The 18,026-nt window shown below is 40.5% G+C and overlaps 1 protein-coding gene and 1 long non-coding RNA gene across 15 annotated transcripts in view; one reads left to right on the top strand and one right to left on the bottom strand.

Annotated features, from left to right (window-relative positions):
- EMSY (EMSY transcriptional repressor, BRCA2 interacting) overlaps positions 1-13,118 on the bottom strand; it is a 112,589-nt gene extending 99,471 nt beyond the window's left edge. For 7 of the 13 annotated variants that reach the window (XM_033207857.1, XM_033207853.1, XM_033207859.1 and 4 more), the window contains exons 1-5: positions 12,916-13,116; positions 11,144-11,252; positions 4,854-4,953; positions 3,114-3,188; positions 1,711-1,752 (exon numbers count right to left, since the gene is read on the bottom strand). In XM_033207857.1, the coding sequence (XP_033063748.1) occupies positions 1,711-1,752; positions 3,114-3,188; positions 4,854-4,953; positions 11,144-11,213 (287 nt within the window). In that variant the 5' untranslated portion in view covers positions 11,214-11,252; positions 12,916-13,116. Of the gene's footprint in view, positions 1-1,710; positions 1,753-3,113; positions 3,189-4,853; positions 4,954-11,143; positions 11,253-12,915 lie in introns of all 13 variants that reach the window. The other 6 variants (XM_033207858.1, XM_033207866.1, XM_033207860.1 and 3 more) reach the window with 2 other exon arrangements.
- Positions 13,119-13,246: 128 nt separating this feature from the next.
- Positions 13,247-16,406, top strand: LOC117081661. 2 transcript variants are annotated; one of them, XR_004436238.1, is made up of 3 exons: positions 13,247-13,762; positions 14,205-14,364; positions 16,356-16,406. It is a non-coding gene; the product is annotated as an uncharacterized LOC117081661 (long non-coding RNA). The 2 variants fall into 2 exon arrangements; XR_004436237.1 differs by lacking the exon at positions 16,356-16,406 and having other exon boundaries at positions 14,205-15,907.
- Positions 16,407-18,026: the final 1,620 nt, after the last annotated feature.

Here is an 18,026-nt window from a genome sequence, read left to right as displayed (position 1 = left end):
ATATCACTAATAAGCTTGCTTGGTGAGAGTTTACCACACAAATTAAGTGACATCTACACTTACCTGGTGTATTGTTTAAGTGGTGGCAGAAATTATGGAAGATTAATAATTTGAAGCACATGAACATATGCTACTGAAAAGACAAAACTTGCAGTGCAAAAGACACCACTGCAACTTTTAGAAAGATCTATAAATCTTCCAAATTTCTACTCATGCAAACATGCTCAAACTTTGAGTGAAAAATTAAGTATTATCTTAGAATTAGATCAGAAATTCCTATTTGCTTAGTAATGAAGATGTAAGTGTAAATATGCATTAGTTACACAAGTTATCTAAACTAGATTTTATAGACTAAACATCTTCCTGGAGGGCTTCACTGAGATACCTTAGTGTGAGTATAAGAATGTCTCTCTATTTATACTAAGTATGACAGGGGAAACCTTGCTCCAGTCCCTTTTCTGAGAAATCTAAGATTATACTAATGAAACTACCTTGGCCCACATATCCTTTGGTGTACAAGGCACCAGCAAGAAATCTTCATCCTCACACAGAAACTGACGCAGTATCCTGTGAATGTTTGAGTGATGGGGAAAGGATTAAGAGAGCAGAAATTCCAGATAGCCACTTTCTCCTCAATCTAGAGACAACATGGGCAAGAGTGGTCCAATTAAAAAATCCGAAGCTCCTTGACATCCAAGGCGTTAATACTGTAACATTCTGACGTAATTAAAAACTGAATTAAGAGTATCAAACTACTTAATAAGTGGCCTGGTGCCAAACAATAAACACGTGTTATATTTCAAGCCACAAGAAAGGCTTTTCTTTGATCCCAGATATGCCACTCCTTTTGTTTTCCCCTCCTTTGTGCTCAATCTTCTCAGCTTTCTCATCACCTTTCAACCACATTCCTTCTGACCTAAACTCCTATTTTGAGTGGGGGGAGGGGAGGGGAGGAGAAAGAGAATGCAGTCAGTTCAGATGCATTCCTTTAGTTGTTTTTCTAGGCTTGGAGTATGAAGCCCTCCTATAGATAATATTTGGAACTAGGCTCTGTAGCTACTTCTGAGGGGAAGAGGGCAGAGGAGACGAAAAGAATGAGAGATCTATTCCTTCCTCATCAATCCCCACTCACTGACCCCTTGAGCTCAACAAGTAAATAAAACATCTGATCCAACTAAAACAATAATATATTAAAACAAGAATATAGAAAAACCTAAGAAGCTCAAAATTATGCACTAAAGTAAACTCTTTCCAAAAAAATGAAATTTATGTATTAAAGAAATCATAAAGGAAAGAAAAAAGAGGAAACACAGGCAGATAAAAGCCAACTCTCAATTATCCATGCTAATGGAGAGAGGAGGGAAAGGGAGAGGTCAAACAGATTAAAGAAACTCAAATATTATCCAAAAATATTTTGGCAAATACTTGTAAATTCTTCCACCAAACCTTTTCCAGGACAACTAACAAGTAGTAAAATGACTAATTAAAATTTTCACCTCCTCTCCCTTCCCACCCTCTGACTAGAAGTACTCCCAAGCAGCAAAATGGCTAAAGGGTGGGCAGTATTAGGAGGGGGAGGAGGGGAAGAGAAGGAAAGCAAGGGGCATGGTTAATTCATAAATGGAATAATGTGCCCCTGAATAATTGAGAGCTTCAATTTGGAAATAAATACAAGAAAAAGCCTGAAATAATAATAACCTATTTGCATACCTGTAACTTGGTCTTTCACCCAAATATAAGGATAAATTCATTCTTTAAAGGGGAAAAAAGGAAAAGGAGACTAAATAAATGTTATCCTTTAAGTATGAAACTGATGCATCAACTTACAACTAGTTGCCCCACAATACCGTTCCAATGCTTCTACAATACTAATTGGTTTCTAAGTGCCTCTGAATGCAAGCTAAGGTTTACTACTTTATTCTCTAGCACATACATTTCCTATTACCAGTTCTCAAATTAGAATCTAGGCTCAGTTACCATTACTTCTAGAACACCCCAAGTCAAAAGCTTAGAGCAAATTAAAGAAGGAACACATTAATTAACATTTGAGTGTTTCAACCATGTTAGCCTAGCAACTAGATTACAAAATGTCTCTAATGGAAAATTCTCAAACTTCTACAGCGCATACCTACCACTGAAGAATCTCAAAATTCCAGAATAAACAGCTCAACCTTCAAACTATGCTGTTGAAAAGGTAGCACCCCATTTTATGTTAAGTAAAATGACGGACAGTGAAGCACAAGATGAAGCTCTTGGGGGTCAATTCAAATATTGCCAATTGGTTTAAATACAATGTTTAAGTTCTCACATTATGGAAATGCACTGAATTTTTCCCTTTAGTTTCATTTAACATTAAAATATAAAAATAAAAAATAAATGAATTATACTATAACATATTTTATGAAATGTTTTATCATCTTGTATAAACATTTAAAGGCTAATTTCTGTTCCTTTGTATTCTTTAGGAGGCACTGTCTCCATACGTACTCAATTCCAGCTTGATCCCTGCCCTCAATCGTCTACCACCCTCCACCCCTCCTCTTAAATAGTTATAATGATCAGAAAACAGTTTGGTAAGAATCTTTAATCGTTTTATTTTTTTGGCTTTTTAAAAATAAATTAAGAGATGTTATATTCATATTTCTTAAAGACAGAATACAAATTTTACATTTTTTTCTGAATCTCAAAATACACGAAATAATGAGTCAGATATCAAAAAAGTTACAATGCCTGTTTATAAGGTAATAACATATCAAATACCATTACAAAGAACCTCTATAGGGCTTTCAATTTTAAGGGACACAATACTTTGTTATTGAACTCGGTCTCAAGTAAGTGAATCATCCGCTAAATTATGGTGATTTTTAGTTGGACAGAAATTACATTGTAACAGGATTTGACCTGAGTACTTAAAGCTTGCCTAACCAAATGCAAAAAAAATAACCAACTGAATAAACAGTTAATATCACTTTTACTGCTATGATCAGGATCCCTGAGTATAGAGATATTGTTACTTAAAAGACTCAGGAATCTGCTACACAATAGGAAGACTGTTTCAAAACTGTGTTATACTATGTCATAAAAAAATCAGGATGGTATGACTAATGGCTTACTTATGTGCAATTGTTGTTAACCGTTCATCGTTTACTGCTCTCCGAACTTCAGCACGGTGGCGTTCTGTTGAGATGCTATGAAGAAAAATAGCCATTATAGAACTCTGTCAAGCAGGCAGCTCTTTTCTATACTTTCATTAATGTTTAAGTCAACATTTCTGGGGGGAGAAGGGAGACAAGATTGCTTTGTGAAAAGATACAGACAGGAGTCTAATATGTATCTTCAAACGCTTTAACATCTTAGAAAAGGATTCATACTAATTCTGTGTAACTGCAGAAATAATTAGTTGCAAATTACAAATCATAGGAAGACAAATTCAGCCTGATATCAAGGTATTACTTCCAAATTTCAGAAATGTCAGACCATGGATAAGATTAGCAGTGCTTCCTGCTATCTAAACATGCAAACAGATGCTGAATGGCTTCCTAATTGTGAATGCTGAGAAGAGGATTTTGTCACTTACAAGAAAGTTTTCTAAGGTCTTTTCTTTTTTTTTGAGACGGAGTCTCACTCTGTCGCCCAGGCTGGAGTGCAGTGGCTGGATCTCAGCTCACTGCAAGCTCCGCCTCCCGGGTTCACGCCATTCTCCCGCCTCAGCCTCCCGAGTAGCTGGGACTACAGGCGCCCGCCACCTCGCCCGGCTAGTTTTTTGTATTTTTTAGTAGACACGGGGTTTCACCATGTTAGCCAGGATGGTCTCGATCTCCTGACCTTGGGATCCGCCCGTCTCGGCCTCCCAAAGTGCTGGGATTACAGGCTTGAGCCACCACGCCCGGCCTCTAAGGTCTTTTCTAAAGCTTAAGAGTCTGTAATTTAACGTTCAATGAATATAACAGACAAATGAGAGTGGTAAGATAATCTGTTTCCTGTGGCTATATGCTATACAACTTAACACCAGGGTAATATTCCTTTATTACTCAATACTTTAGCTGCATATCTTCTACATTACATTATGTTACCAATGGTAAAATGTGCTTATATTAATCCTGATTAAACACACATGTAAAGTTAATAATAGGAAACAACTTTTTAAAAGGTTACACCCATTCCATTCATAAATACTCAATAAAATGAATACCACTCTTCAAATTGTATTCCATACTACTTAAGCTAAATCTCTAACATGGACCAAAACATTTAAGAGGCTAGAAAACAGAATTTAGGAGAAATATAAACAACAAACAAACACAAATTGTTAACTATGAAAACAACAAAACTGAGAATTTGGTTTAATAACATCCCTATATTAATGTTAAGTAACAGGAAGAACCTCTTCCATATTTTCACTTTAAAAACACTATGTTTAAGGCAATGACCACATAATCACTACCCATTTATGTAAATTAAGGCATCTTCCTCACATCACCTCTTCCCTCCAGCAAATGCCACTCTAGATCATCATATCCAGTTACTGCTCTTCTTTCTTTCACCTATGTCAAAAGCACCTCCCTTTCCCAGGTGGGCCAAAAGTAAGAAAACCTGCCTTCAACTCTTTCTGAAGAGTTTGCACGCTCTTCATTCTGGATTATATTCATTCTGGATTACACAATAAATGGTAAGTTATACAATTTTCTGTAACAGAGCACACAACTGGGATGGAGTCTCTTACCACCAACAATTTGAACACCTCTGTTCTTCAACTTAATTTGACAGTTACTTAATTTGAGAGTGATAAGTAATAAAATCCCTCAAAATGAAATTTCTAGAGTCATGTCTCACAAACGTTTATGATAATTTACCTAAGAACTTTTGATAGTTCTCCAAGAAGATCTTTCTTTTCCTTGGTGAGATCCCCCTGTGCCCGAAGTGCACTGATAACTCCAGCATATGCCTCCAATTCTAGAAGAAGAAAATTATTTTATCAAGATAGGCCTTTAATATTTTAATACTGTGGCTATGTATAGTGAAACTTCAGGGAAAAAAACTAAAAATAATCAAATACAAATATTGTTTTAAATTCCTTTCAAAAATTTTATCTATTTTATAATTTTATATCATTTTGTTTTTCATTACCTCACAGAAGTCATGTATATAAAATGTTTAGGCAGAAAAATCTAACAGTAGATATTTTGTTTCATACATTGTCACTGAAAATCATATAGCACAAATGATACCAACAACTGGGAATAGGCACCAAGTGATGTAATAAGGCTAAGAAGTTTTCAGCATTACTAAAAGGGATCTTCATTAATCAACTCTTAAAATAATTCCTCAGGCTTGCCTAAGAATTCAAACTATATTCTACCTCCCTCCTGTGTAGTTGAAAGTACTGTAAATACTATGCAATGGAAAAAATATTGGAACAAAATATTCTGGCTCCAGCACTGCCACTTATTAGTTGTGTGACACTCAGCAAGTCTTTTCTCATCTCTAAACCTGTTTCCTTACCTAGAAGGGACTTTGTAGGTCCCCTCCAGAAGTAAGATTCTCTGCATCTATAAAAACTATCATCAAAATGACTAATTGGGAAACATAAACATGAAATGCTCTTGCAGCGACTAGGACATAATATACTGAATCCTAATACCAGACATCTCCATTTCACTCTTTCCACAGAAATAACCATTAAGAAATAAAACTGTCAAGCCGGGCACAGTGGCTCATGCCTGTAATCCCAGTACTTTGGGAAGCTGAGGCAGGTGGATCACCTGAGGTCGGGCGTTTGAGACCAGACTGACCAACATGGAGAAACTCTGTCTCTACTAAAAATATAAACTTAGCTGTGGTGGCAGGTGCCTGTCATCCTGGCTACTTCGGAAGCTGAGACAGGAGAATCGCTTGAACCTGGGAGGCAGAGGTGGCGCCACTGCACTCCAGCCTGGGTGACAGAGAGAGAGTTCGTCTCAAAAAAAAAAAGAAAGAAAACTATCAGTCTCCAGGACTGGTTAAAATATAAAGCCAAAAGTCCCCAATGGCCTCCAATAAACTATACATGCCTCTCAGTGTCGCCCTTGTGTACTACCCTTGTGTAGTACCCTCCCACATTGACTCTAGTCTTGACATATTACTTGCTTTGGCCAAGGGAACAACAGCGAACATGATGCAAACAGAAGCTTGCTAAGTACTTGCATACAGGGCCTTGCCCTTCAGGAACTTTGAGATCACCAAGCTGTGAAGATGCCCAGAATGAAAAGCCAAATGAAGAGAGAGGCCAGCTACCTCAGCCTAGTCCCCATATAAGCTACCACTGAATACCTGAAAGAACTCAGACAAGGCCAGCAACCCACAGAATGGCAAGAAATAATAAAACAGTTGTTGTTTTAAACCATTAACTATGAAACAGATATATCTGAGCAAACCAGAATGGTGGGAAATAAATGTCCAAACTAGAGTTGTTTTCATAGTCAAGTTATCACGAGTATTTGTTATTTGCAAATACTTCACACACAAGAGAAACTCAAAAAACGTGAGCCCACAGACTAAGTACTACACCAAAAATAAACTAATAGTCTCATTTAGTTGATATTATTCACAGATCTATCAAAAATAAGCTTTATATAGAAGACTGGGCTGGGCTGCCTACCTTAAATATTTTTACATTAAATAGAAATGTCTGGCCAGGGCCAAGCATGGTGGCTCACACCTGTAATCCCAGCACTTTTGGGAGGCCGAGGTGGGCAGATCGCTTGAGTCCAAGAGTTCAAGACCAGTCTGGGCAACATGGCAAAACCCTGGCTGTACAAAAAAAATACAAAAAATTAGCTGGGTGTGGTGGTGCACACCTGTAGTCCCAGCTACTTAGGAGGCTGACATGGGAGGATCACTTGAGCCCAAGAAGTCCAGGATACAGTGAGCTGTGATCATGCCACTGCACTCCAGCCTGGGTAACTGAGCGAGATCCTGTCTCAAAAAACAAAACAAAGCAAAACAAAAATCTGGCCAGGCACCATGGCTCACACCTGTAATCCCAGCTCTTTGGGAGGCCGAGGCAGGAGGATGGTTTGAGCTGCGGAGTTCAAGGCCAGCCTGGGCAACATGGCAAGACCCCATCCCTACAAAAAATTTAAAAATTAGCTGGGGGTGGTAGTGCACACCTATGGTCCCAGCTACTCAGGAGGCTGAGGTAGGAGGATCACTTGAGCCTGGGAGGTTGAGGATGTGGTGAGCCATGTTCATGCCACTGTACTTCAGTCTGGGTGACACAGTAAGATCCTGTCTCAGAAAAAAAAAAAAAAAAAAAGGAATGTCTGGTCCAACCAAATGACCCTAAGTTTAAACATCCTGCATGTTCAACCTGTGTTGGATACTATGTAGACATTTCAATGTGGCGGTCACTCTTGAAGGACAAAGCTCTGCTGCTCAGGGTAGTGAAGGAAATACTTAGTTTCAGGAAACATATTTCAGCTTTTATCAGACTCAGAATAGAGTCCAGAAAAAGCACTAGGGATAACCAAGAATGCAGTATACTCTAAATGTTTATGCCCTCCTCCATTTATGAAATATTTTATTCAACAGATTAGTATTGAGTCCTATTATATATACCAAATGGTGTGCTAATCGTGCCCTCAGGGAGTTAACTCTAGAATAGAGAGCTACAGTGAAACAAGTCATCAGGCAATTATGATACAGTTTACATACAACGGTAAAAGTACAGAGGAGAAATACATCATCTAGTGTAGAAGCAGAAGCTTTAATCAGAAAGAGAATTGTGCGCCAAGCAGGCAGGGTTAAAAAAAAAAAAGAAAAAAGCAAATGTACGAAAGAAATAGAGTAAAAGAACAGACAACGTTTCATATTATTCCAGTAACTTCCAGTAACAGTAACTATGTTTGAGAGTTTTACACTAAGCGCAGTAAAAATATGTCTGTACTTGGATAGTCACTAGCTCAAATCAAACTACTAACTGAACATTACTGCTACAAGGTACCATGGAGAATATTTCTAGGAACAAAATAAAATCCCTATCCTCAAGGTGACTAAAATCCAACAAGGAACCTAAGAAATATATCCAAATAACTATTTTAAAGATTTTAGTTCACACATGTAAGAGAATAGAGAACGGTAAAAATGGAAAAGTAGTTTGTGGTCAGACTGAGAAAAGCCTCTGTTTCCAGTCTAAAATGTTTTTATTTGATAGGACTCAGTAATTGATTGATTGTGGGAAGTAACAGCAGAAGGAAGTCAGATTCTGCAGCTTGCAAAATGTTTAGGAGAACGGCAGTGCTGTAAAAAGAAATGAAGAGGTCAAAGTGAGGGAATAGTTTGAGAAAAACGAAAAAGACGTTCACACTTGTGACTTGTAGAATTTATGATGATCAAGACAGTACTTCAGAAAAAATAAAATTAACTAAAGAAATACGACAAATATTTCTGACATTTCAAGTCTCATTTCAAGTCTAAGAAGTCATGTACAAAAAATCAAGAGATGGCAACCTCACATACACAAAACTGGGACTCTGAACACAGTTACCACAGATATAGGATCCACATCACTTCCTCCTCTTCACAAGAAATTCACTCATTGTAAAGAACCCTATTAGCTTCCCAACCTCCTTCACATTTACTGATGTCCATTTTGATGAGTATCCTTAGATCCTTACATACCTCAAATTTAGCTGAATTTCTGTAATTATTTTTCATGCCATTCTATTGCAAACACAAAAGTAGAATAAAATAATAAATACATATGAACATTCCAAAAACGAAAGATTTGCCAAACCATTTATATAAAGCCCTCAATTTGGTCCATTAAATCAGCCATTCAAATACACTATAGTCCATAAAGTCCCATGTTGGAGCTACAGCTCAGGAATGATCACAAAAATAGGCAAGGGGAGAGGCAAGACAAAGAGAAGGAAGTATTTATCTAGCACTGACACATTCAGTATATATAAGAAATTCTCTATCCCAATTCTTTATATGTATGTAAAATCTAAGTATTTAACATCTTATATTAAAATGATTTATAACTATTTTTTAAAGGATACAGCTAATTTTTAAAAACTATATGTACCTTTTCTAAACTTTGGACCTAGAGTTAGCATTTGAAGACAATTAAAAGGTTTCATTGTTATGATAATAAGCCAACGGGTGGGGAGGAAGTCTGGCTAATCACTATCAAAGCTCACCCCCCAAAGTGAGGGGTCAGTGAAGATTATATTACCATACAAGATGACTGTTTTCTTTTGTATTGAAGCAGCTCTGCAGCAACATTACCCACACAGCTCTGACTAAAATTAGGAATAAATTTAGACTTAAAGGTTACCATATTTAAACATAACCTCTCAATTCAAACGCCCCCAAACCCAGAAACCCCAATCTAATCTACTGTCTTTGTGATATGTTCTGCAATTTCAGCTATTAAATAAATATGAATCCAACTTTATAATCAGCAACTAACAAGTTATATTAATTGTATGTAAGTGTGTAGAAAACTATCTTCAGATTAGCACTAAAAGTTTGGATATAAGGTTAAAAAAAAAAAAAGATTGACATCCCCAAACCCTCTCCAAAAACAACTCTCAGACTTGCTTTAAAAGATGCTGTTGGCCCAGCGCGGTGGCTCAAGCCTGTAATCCCAGCACTTTGGGAGGCTGAGATGGGCGGATCACGAGGTCAGGAGATCGAGACCATCCTGGCTAACACGGTGAAACCCCGTCTCTACTAAAAAATACAAAAAATTAGCCGGGCGAGGTGGCGGGCGCCTGTAGTCCCAGCTACTCGGGAGGCTGAGGCAGGAGAATGGCGTAAACCCGGGAGGCGGAGCTTGCAGTGAACTGAGATCCGGCCACCGCACTTCAGCCTGGACAACAAAGCAAGACTCCGTCTCAAAAAAAAAAAAAAAAAGACGCTGTTAAAAAGTGATTTGAAATCCTCATAGTGGCCTTGGGTGGAATAAAAACGACAGACAGGGCCAGAGCCACTATGATTCTACCTGATTTACAAAGAAAAATTCCCAACAGATTTACTATGATGGGCCCTTGATGTATATTGTTAACACGCGTAACAAACTAATGAGACAGACAGTGTTATCCTTTTTTTTTTTTTTAACAAAAATATCAACAAATTTAGGAAGAATAAATAACTTGTCCTTGGTCACATGGGTCATTCGTAATAATATCAAGACCCTAGGTCTGTGTAAATTCAAGACCTATACTTTTCCTTTAAAATCACAGCTATCTAAATAATGCATATCCACTGCCAAAACATTTAATCTCCTTTTTCAAATTATTTTTTCAATTATTTCATTTATTGTGCTAGCCAGAAACTACAGTGATACATAAGACAAGGTCCTCACAGTCTAAGGCAGCATTTCTCAACCAAAGATCCTCATCTGAACCACAGAACACAAAATGATTTGAGTAATAACTCTTTTTCTCAATTTTCCCAAGGAAAGCGATAATTAATAGCATTCTAGATGCACAGGACGAAGTTAGTTCTTTACATACAATGGATACCTTAGCATTAGGGCTTAATTCTTTCCCTCAATACTGGTTAAGAAAGGTTGCTGAAAGGGAAAAGAAGCACTAAATAATAAATTACAAGCATAAAATGCTTTATTATTGATAGTAAAATATAATTTGAAAAAGTGAGCATAGCTTACATCAACTTAGAATTCAGAAATAGTATATAAGTGACACATACAATCATGAAGGTTAACAGTATGTTAAAGTGAGACCGAAAGCATATTCCCTGGTTCAAATAGCGACTGGATGTCTATCACCATCACCTTGGCTTCTAAGCTTCATCTGTAAAATGGAGACCAAACAAACAAAAACACCTACCTTTCAGGCTTTCAAACGACAAAGTTAATTCTTAAAATATTTAAATTAGATGTTGTATGAAAAAGACTCAGAATAGCCAAGTAGCCCTCAATAAATGTTAGCTACTAGTATTATTACAATTCACATACCTACTATTTACAAAGCACTATGTTAGGCACTGAGGGAAACAACAATGATTAAGATGGGAACTGTGTCTCCAAAGACTTTCTGATGTAGTGTGAGATATGACATCCATGCCAACAGCCATGACCCAGGCAGAAAGGGAAAAGTATCATAGAGAGGTAAAAAAACAATGAAAGTCATACCCAATTTTCGAAGAATCCTTTTGCATTCATCCCTGCTGAGATCCAAAAGGGTTGGCCACACAACAGGCATTGCTGCTTCTGTTTGGTAGCCCCAAAGAGCTTGTCCTCCCTACCAGAACAAAATTTTAAAAAGTCAAATTACCAAAGTACCAAAGTATATTCAAGGGGCCACTCACCTGGAGATCCAGCCACAGGCTGAGAAGTAAACCAAAAATACATTAATATTTTACAATGCTTTCTCACCACCACACTTTCCAACTTCTGACAAATCAAGAATTAAACCATTTGAACTATCACAGTGGAACGAACACAGGCTTTAGAGCCAGACACCTCTAGGTTTCTAGTCCCAACTTTTCAACTTACTGATTGAGCCTAAGCTTTACACATCTATAAAACAGAGGTAATACCACCCAGTTTGTTATGCGTATTAAAGAACACTATACGTAAAGTTCTTTCATAGTGGCTGGCATTTAATTTAATAAATAGGTGGTACTACCAACCTTGGGCAAGTTGACTCCTGTCAGCTTCCTCACTTATGAATTACATGAGATAAAATTTGTGAAGCTCCTAGCAAGTTAAAGAAACGTAATAAATAACTCTCTCCTCAAGTCTTAACAATGGAATATGAATCTTGATCCTGTAGTTACGGAACAACCATTTACCAAAAGTTTAGCTGCCAGGAACTTACTTAGAACTGGGAATTTTCTAGTGTAAAAGACAAAACGACACGGCGCTGGGGACTCGCGCAATACCTGCTTAGCACAGAGTACAGCCGCTGTAAAGTATTTGTTAAATGGGTAAGTGAATGGTTGACGCGACTGAGTAAAACGAATGAATGAATGAATGAATGAGCCCACTGTCTAGCCTAGAAGTCAGACACAGAACCGAAATAACTGCTATATCCCGTTCCAGGCGCTGGGGCTGCTAACTCCAACTCTGTGTCCCGAGGTGAGCCCTCCTCCCCCTACTTCCCATAGTCCTCTCAGCTCAGAACCAACCCAAGGCAAGGAGAACTGGACTGCGCGCCCCAGCCGGCAGTATGACATAAAGAAAAGGGGTGGGGAGGAGGAAGAAGGGGCAGAGCCAAAGGAATCCGCTCCCTCCACAAGCCAGTCCCCGCCTCCCGACAGGATCTTGGAGGCGGTCGGAGGCTGCTAGAACCGAGCACCACGTCACGGCATCCCGGCGCGTCCCAGCCAGGGGACCCCACATTGGGGCCGCAACGCATCGGAAACCCGGGCAGTAGTTGCCGGAGCCCGCTCGGGGAACCGGGATCTTGTAGGATCCTTCCCCACTCAAGTGTCAAGGAGGCAAGCCCGCCCCGCCCCCTCTCCAAACACGCACTCCCTCGCAGCACCACAACAAGAGCAGCCCGCCCAGGCTCCTCACCCGGGCCTCTCGGCGCCAGTCCCAATGTCAAGCCCACGACCCAAGCCCCTCGGGGCCAGTAGCTGTTGTCAGGGGTCCCGGCTGGCACCCACGCCTCACTCCCTCCCCAGCGGAGAGGACAACGGAGAGAGAGTAAGCCAGCGGACAGCCAGCCGGACGACCTGGACTTACCGGGAGTCTCCCAGAGCTAGACCCCCGGAGTCCCAGCACCAGGCCTGCCAGAGTTCCCCTGAGTCCACCTCGGGGAGCCCCACGATCCCGTTAGGAAACAACGGAGGATGGGGCTGGGAGCCCCAAGCCGGGCTCCGAATGCTTGGCCCGGCGCTCCTCTACCCTGGCTGGCCTGCCAGCTCTTTCCAGGACCCTGCCTGAGAGTCACCCACCTGCCCGGCCTTTCGGGGCTCATCTAAAAGGCTCCTCCGCCAAGACTAGGGGACACCAGGAATTGGGTTTGTTTGCGGTGCCTCTGAAGGGGCAAGATGGCGACAGGTAACAGGGCGCAGGCGCAGCCGCGCGCGGCCCTTCGGGAGGTGTAGTTCGCCTTTCCCGCCTTTCGGAGAACAAACACCAAAAGGCTTCCATTCATCTTGTCCTTCTTTTCCTCCGCGTTATGAAAGAAAAGGACAGACATCGCGGAGGGTGCTGGGAGTTGTGGTCCGAATACAAACTCCAACCTCTTTCGCTTCGGGTTTGCTGTCGTACGCGCAAGGAAGGCCGGGATTGTAGTTCCCTTGGCTTCTCCTGCATACCCTCCTGTCTCTAGCTTCGCGCGCCTCTCCTGGGCTGCCTTCTCCCAGCCAATCGGCTGCCCTCTCTGCTACGTGTGGCGTCACACGTAGCGGCCAAGATGGCGCTAGCGGCTGTAGCAGGGTTTTTGCTGCGACCTTTACTGTAGCGAAGTTAGGGACGATGGGAGAGCAGCTTTGTTCCTGAAGTGCCGTCGAGGATTAGGATCGAGTTTCTTCGATAGTGAGGGCAATTATTAGCGGCCTCTAGCCCCCCAGACGGCATCTTGAGGAGAGAGAATCCACGCTACGAGAACTAGCATAGTGGACATCGCAGTTGTCCGTAGCCGATTTGCGGGTTACGGAGTTGCAAGTAGAGAAGAGGAAATCCGAGCGTTCTCGAGTTCGGTTTCCTCCACGTATGAAATGGGAATGGTAGTGATATCCCGTGCTATCTCTGTCAAGGCAAGAAGGAGAAGGAATTTATTTGAGGCCCTACGATGTGGTAGGTTCACCCTCTACCTTTGTTCTTATTTTATTTGTGGAAAAGGTCTTGTCGTTCCTATTTTACAGGTGAGAAAGGGGGCCCAACATATAGTTATTTGCGGCCATAAAACCGAAGCCAGTTGCCTGATAGTGAAGATTCAATGAAATCTTGTGATTGACTTCCCTCTTTAAATTTTTTACTTTGGGTAACATCGGATCCGGTAGAAACTCTTCAGAAAGAGTTCTTAATATGCATTCTACAATTTCCAGACATAGTTTCCTTCTTAAAAAATTGGGTTAATACTACCCTATAGGGATCTTGTGAAGCACCACATAAACGTTGTAAGTTGTGAACCACTATACAAACGTATGAGACTCTTCATGTTCTTGAGTGGAACTGTAGGTTAGGAAGAGAAGGTAAATAACAGCATTTAAGTTTTCTACTACTCTTTGCCCATTAGCTAAAAATACTCTCCGAAGTCTAGGAAAATCACTGTTGTTGAAACCCGACCTACACCTTCAGAAAATCGTAAAGTGGAACATATTAATCACCAGGCCCTTCCTCCACTGTCTCCCTGATCTTCCTATGCATCCAGCTGCTTAAGAACTCTTGGAAAGAAAGTAAGTGAAATCTTCATAGAGGATTTTTGTACTTTCATTTGAGCCTGGCAACATTTCAGTGCGACATGTACAATTAAGGTGTTTCATACTATGAATGAGAAAAACATAGATGTACCAAGAACTCACTAAATTTCACAGAGCTAGGAATTGGAAGAGAGCTAGGCTTTGTAATCCCAGGTCGTCTGACCTCCAGGTGTCCTTTCCTCTACAATGAATGTCTACTCCTCTACAGTGGAGTAGAAATTGAAAGACAAGGGGCTTAAACTGACCCTGACTTTAAGAAGTAGCGTATGAGTGATGAATTATTATAGTCAATCCTTGTGCTTACTAAGTGCCACATACTGATCTAAGCATTTTACATATTAATTCAGTCCTTAGAACAACTTTACGAGGTGGAAACGTTTATTATCTCTAATTACAAAGGAGGCAACTAAGGCCTAGGAAAGAAGTAAAATAGCTTGCCTAAAGTCACACATAAGTAAATGGTGGCTCACACCTGTAATCCCAGCACTTTGGGAGGCCGAGGCGAGTGGATCACTTGAGGTCAGGAGTTCAAGACCAGCCTGGCCAACACGGTGAAAGCCCACCTCTACTAAAAATACAAAAAAATTAGCTGGGCATGGTGGCATGTGCCTGTAATCCTAGCTACTCGGGAGACTGAGACAGGAGAATTGTTTGAACCAGGGAGGTGGAGGTTGCAGTGAGCCAAGATCACTCTACTGCATTCCAGCCTGGGCAACAGAGCAAGACTCCATCTTTAAAAAAAAAAAAAAAAAAAGGTAAAGCTGGAATTTAAACTTGATTAGGTTGGCTCTAGAGCCTATGCTCTAGACCAGTGGTTCTAAACTTTAATATTCAATAGGAACCGCTTGAGGATCTTGTTAAAATGCAAATGTTGGTAGTATAGATAATAAGTAAGGCCTGGATCCTATAGTCCTAACAGGCCCCCAGGTGATGTTGATGGGGCTGGTCATTACATACTACAGTTCACATCTTCCCTTTTCTCCTAACCATATTTGTTTTGCAGCCAGAAACGACATTTCCCATGCTGCCTGTGACTGCTTTATAGTCCCAAATGTTGCCAACATGCTCTTCCCTAAGGATTAGACTCAAACTTTTTCCTCAAGAAGCTTATCCCGCCCCCGTCTTTCCCTCTAGGATAAGACAGATATCCCTGCCTCTGCTTCCCCACCGCTTACTGTACACCTTGTTACAGAGCTCAGAACACTGAATTATGGCCATTTATTTGAAAATCTTCCTGGCCGGGAGCAGTGGCTCATGCCTGTATTCCCAGTAGTTTGGGAGGCCGAGGTGGGTGGATCACTTGAGGTCAGGAGTTCAAGACCAGCTTGGCCAACATGGTGAAATCCCATCTATACTAAAAATAGAAAAAGTAGTCAGGCATGGTGGCATGCATCTGTGGTCCTAGCTACTCGGGAGGCTGAGGCAGGAAAATCACTTGAACCTAGGAGGTGGAGGTTGCAGTGAGCCAAGATTGTGCCACTGCACTGTAGCCTGGGTGACAGAGCAAGACCCTGTCTCAGAAAAAAAAAAAAAGAAAATCTTCCTGACTGGACAACGAGCTCTTTGAGGTCAGGGACCAATCAGGTCTGTGTACTATAGAGTCTAGCACATAATAAGAATAATAGCTAATACTTAATATAGAGCCTTCTGTATTCCAGATCATGTTATACACATTAACTTGTTTAATCCCTGATAAAGCCTTACAGATACAGTTTTATCCCCATTTTATGAATGAAGAAACTAAGGCATAGAGAGGTTAAATAGCTGGCCCAAGGTAACAAGCTTGTAAGTAACAGAGCCATGATTTTAAATAAAGGCACTTTCACTCCAGGAAATGTGTGATAAATAAAATGAGAGCCACTCGACACTCAACCAAAGAAGAAAAACTAAGACTTACTATCCTATTAGACATGAGTATAACTACCTGTAGTCTGGCAAAATACATAGAAATCTGTTCCCCTGGCCAGGTGCAGTGCCTCACGCCTGTAATCCCAACACTTTGGGAGGCTGAGGCCGGCAGATCACCTGAGATCGAGAGTTCGAGACCAGCCTGACCAACATGGAGAAACCCCATCTCTACTAAAAGTACAAAATAAGCCGGGTGTGGTGGCACATGCCTGTAATCCCAGCTACTTGGGAGGCTGAGGCAGGAGAATAGCTTGAACCCAGGAGGCGGAGGTTGTGGTGAGCCGAGATTGTGCCATTGCACAACCCGGGCAACAAGAGCAAAACTCCATCTCAAAAAAATAAATAAAAAATTTTTTAAAAAATCTGTTCCCCTTTGCTGGATTTACTTTCTTTCCTTTCTATCCTGGACCCCATTTTTATTTATTTCAAATTCAGTCTCAATCAGTACTTTCAAGTTTATTCAACCATCTCTGTCCTTCCGTCGACCCTGAAATAGTTCTCAACCTGTGATCAGTTTCCCATCTTTCCCCAAGTTTGATATAGCTGTTAGTCAACTCTTAGTGCATAAGAAATATTATCCCAAACTTTAGTGACTTAAAACAAGAATAATTTTTTAAAGTTTTATACGGTTTTTGCCGTTTGTATTGAAATCAAGAGTGGCTTAGCTGGGTGGTTCTGGCGTGGGTCTTCCAAGCAGTTGCAGCTATCTGACGGCTGACTGGGGCTGGAGGATCAGCTTCCAAGGTACCTCACATTGGTTGGAAAGTCAGCAAGGAAAGAGGCCTCAGTTTCTCACTATGTAGACCTCCCTATAAGGCTACTTGAGCATCTTTGGGATATAATAACTGGCTTGCCCCAGAGCAAGTGATCCAAAAGAGTGTTACAGAAACTATAATGTTGCAATATGTATGCAGAGAGATTTAGATATAAAATCAGATTTTATATGTTTGTATAAATGTGTATAAAACTCACATACTATGAAGGTGAATTTGTACAAGCAGTAAAGCTAGAACAACTGGTGGGAATAAGTTGAAGTAATACTACGTAGCATTTATTACAGACCCATTATGAAAAGAACACCTTGCTTATTTAAACCTTATAACATTCCTATGACTTAGTAATTATTGTTCCATTTTACAGTTCAGGAAACCAAGCCCTAGAGAAAAATCATTTGTCCGAATACAAATATCACCAGAAGACTCTTCCCCCAAACACACAGGTGTTAAGGAGGTCTGGTTATCTATGATTCCATAACCATTGCTGTGGCCTAAATTATCTGTTTTGCTCATGAATCTCCAATTTGGGTAGGACTTAGTGGGGACAGTTAATCTCTATTCCTCTTGACATCAGCAAGGGAAATTTGAAGACTGAGGTCTGGGATCATATGAGGGCGCATTCATTCATAAGACCAGCAGTTGACATTGCTATTGTCTGGAATCAGTCACAGGCCCACCCAGGTTCAAGGAAAGGGGAAATAGATTTTATCTCTTGATAGAAGCATAGTAGCATCCTGGAACACCTATTACTGTGCTCATTTTTAGAAATATCAACTGCCATAATCTGTCTTCTGTCCACAACAGTTCATGTCCCTCCCACTTGCAATGCACTCATTCCTACCACCCAAAGTCTTTCCATTTTGGCAACATGCTTAGGCTTGAGATCCAGGATCTTGTCACCTAAATCAAGTCCAGATATGGGTTAGGTTTCTTAGGTGCAGTTGCTTTCAATGT

The sequence above is a fragment of the Trachypithecus francoisi genome, unplaced genomic scaffold (assembly GCF_009764315.1).
Source record: "Trachypithecus francoisi isolate TF-2019V2 unplaced genomic scaffold, Tfra_2.0 Lachesis_group8, whole genome shotgun sequence".
NCBI classification, from domain to species: Eukaryota; Metazoa; Chordata; class Mammalia; order Primates; family Cercopithecidae; genus Trachypithecus; species Trachypithecus francoisi.
The sequence above is the reverse complement of the archived record's forward strand: the minus strand, read 5'-3'. Positions and strand labels throughout refer to the sequence as shown.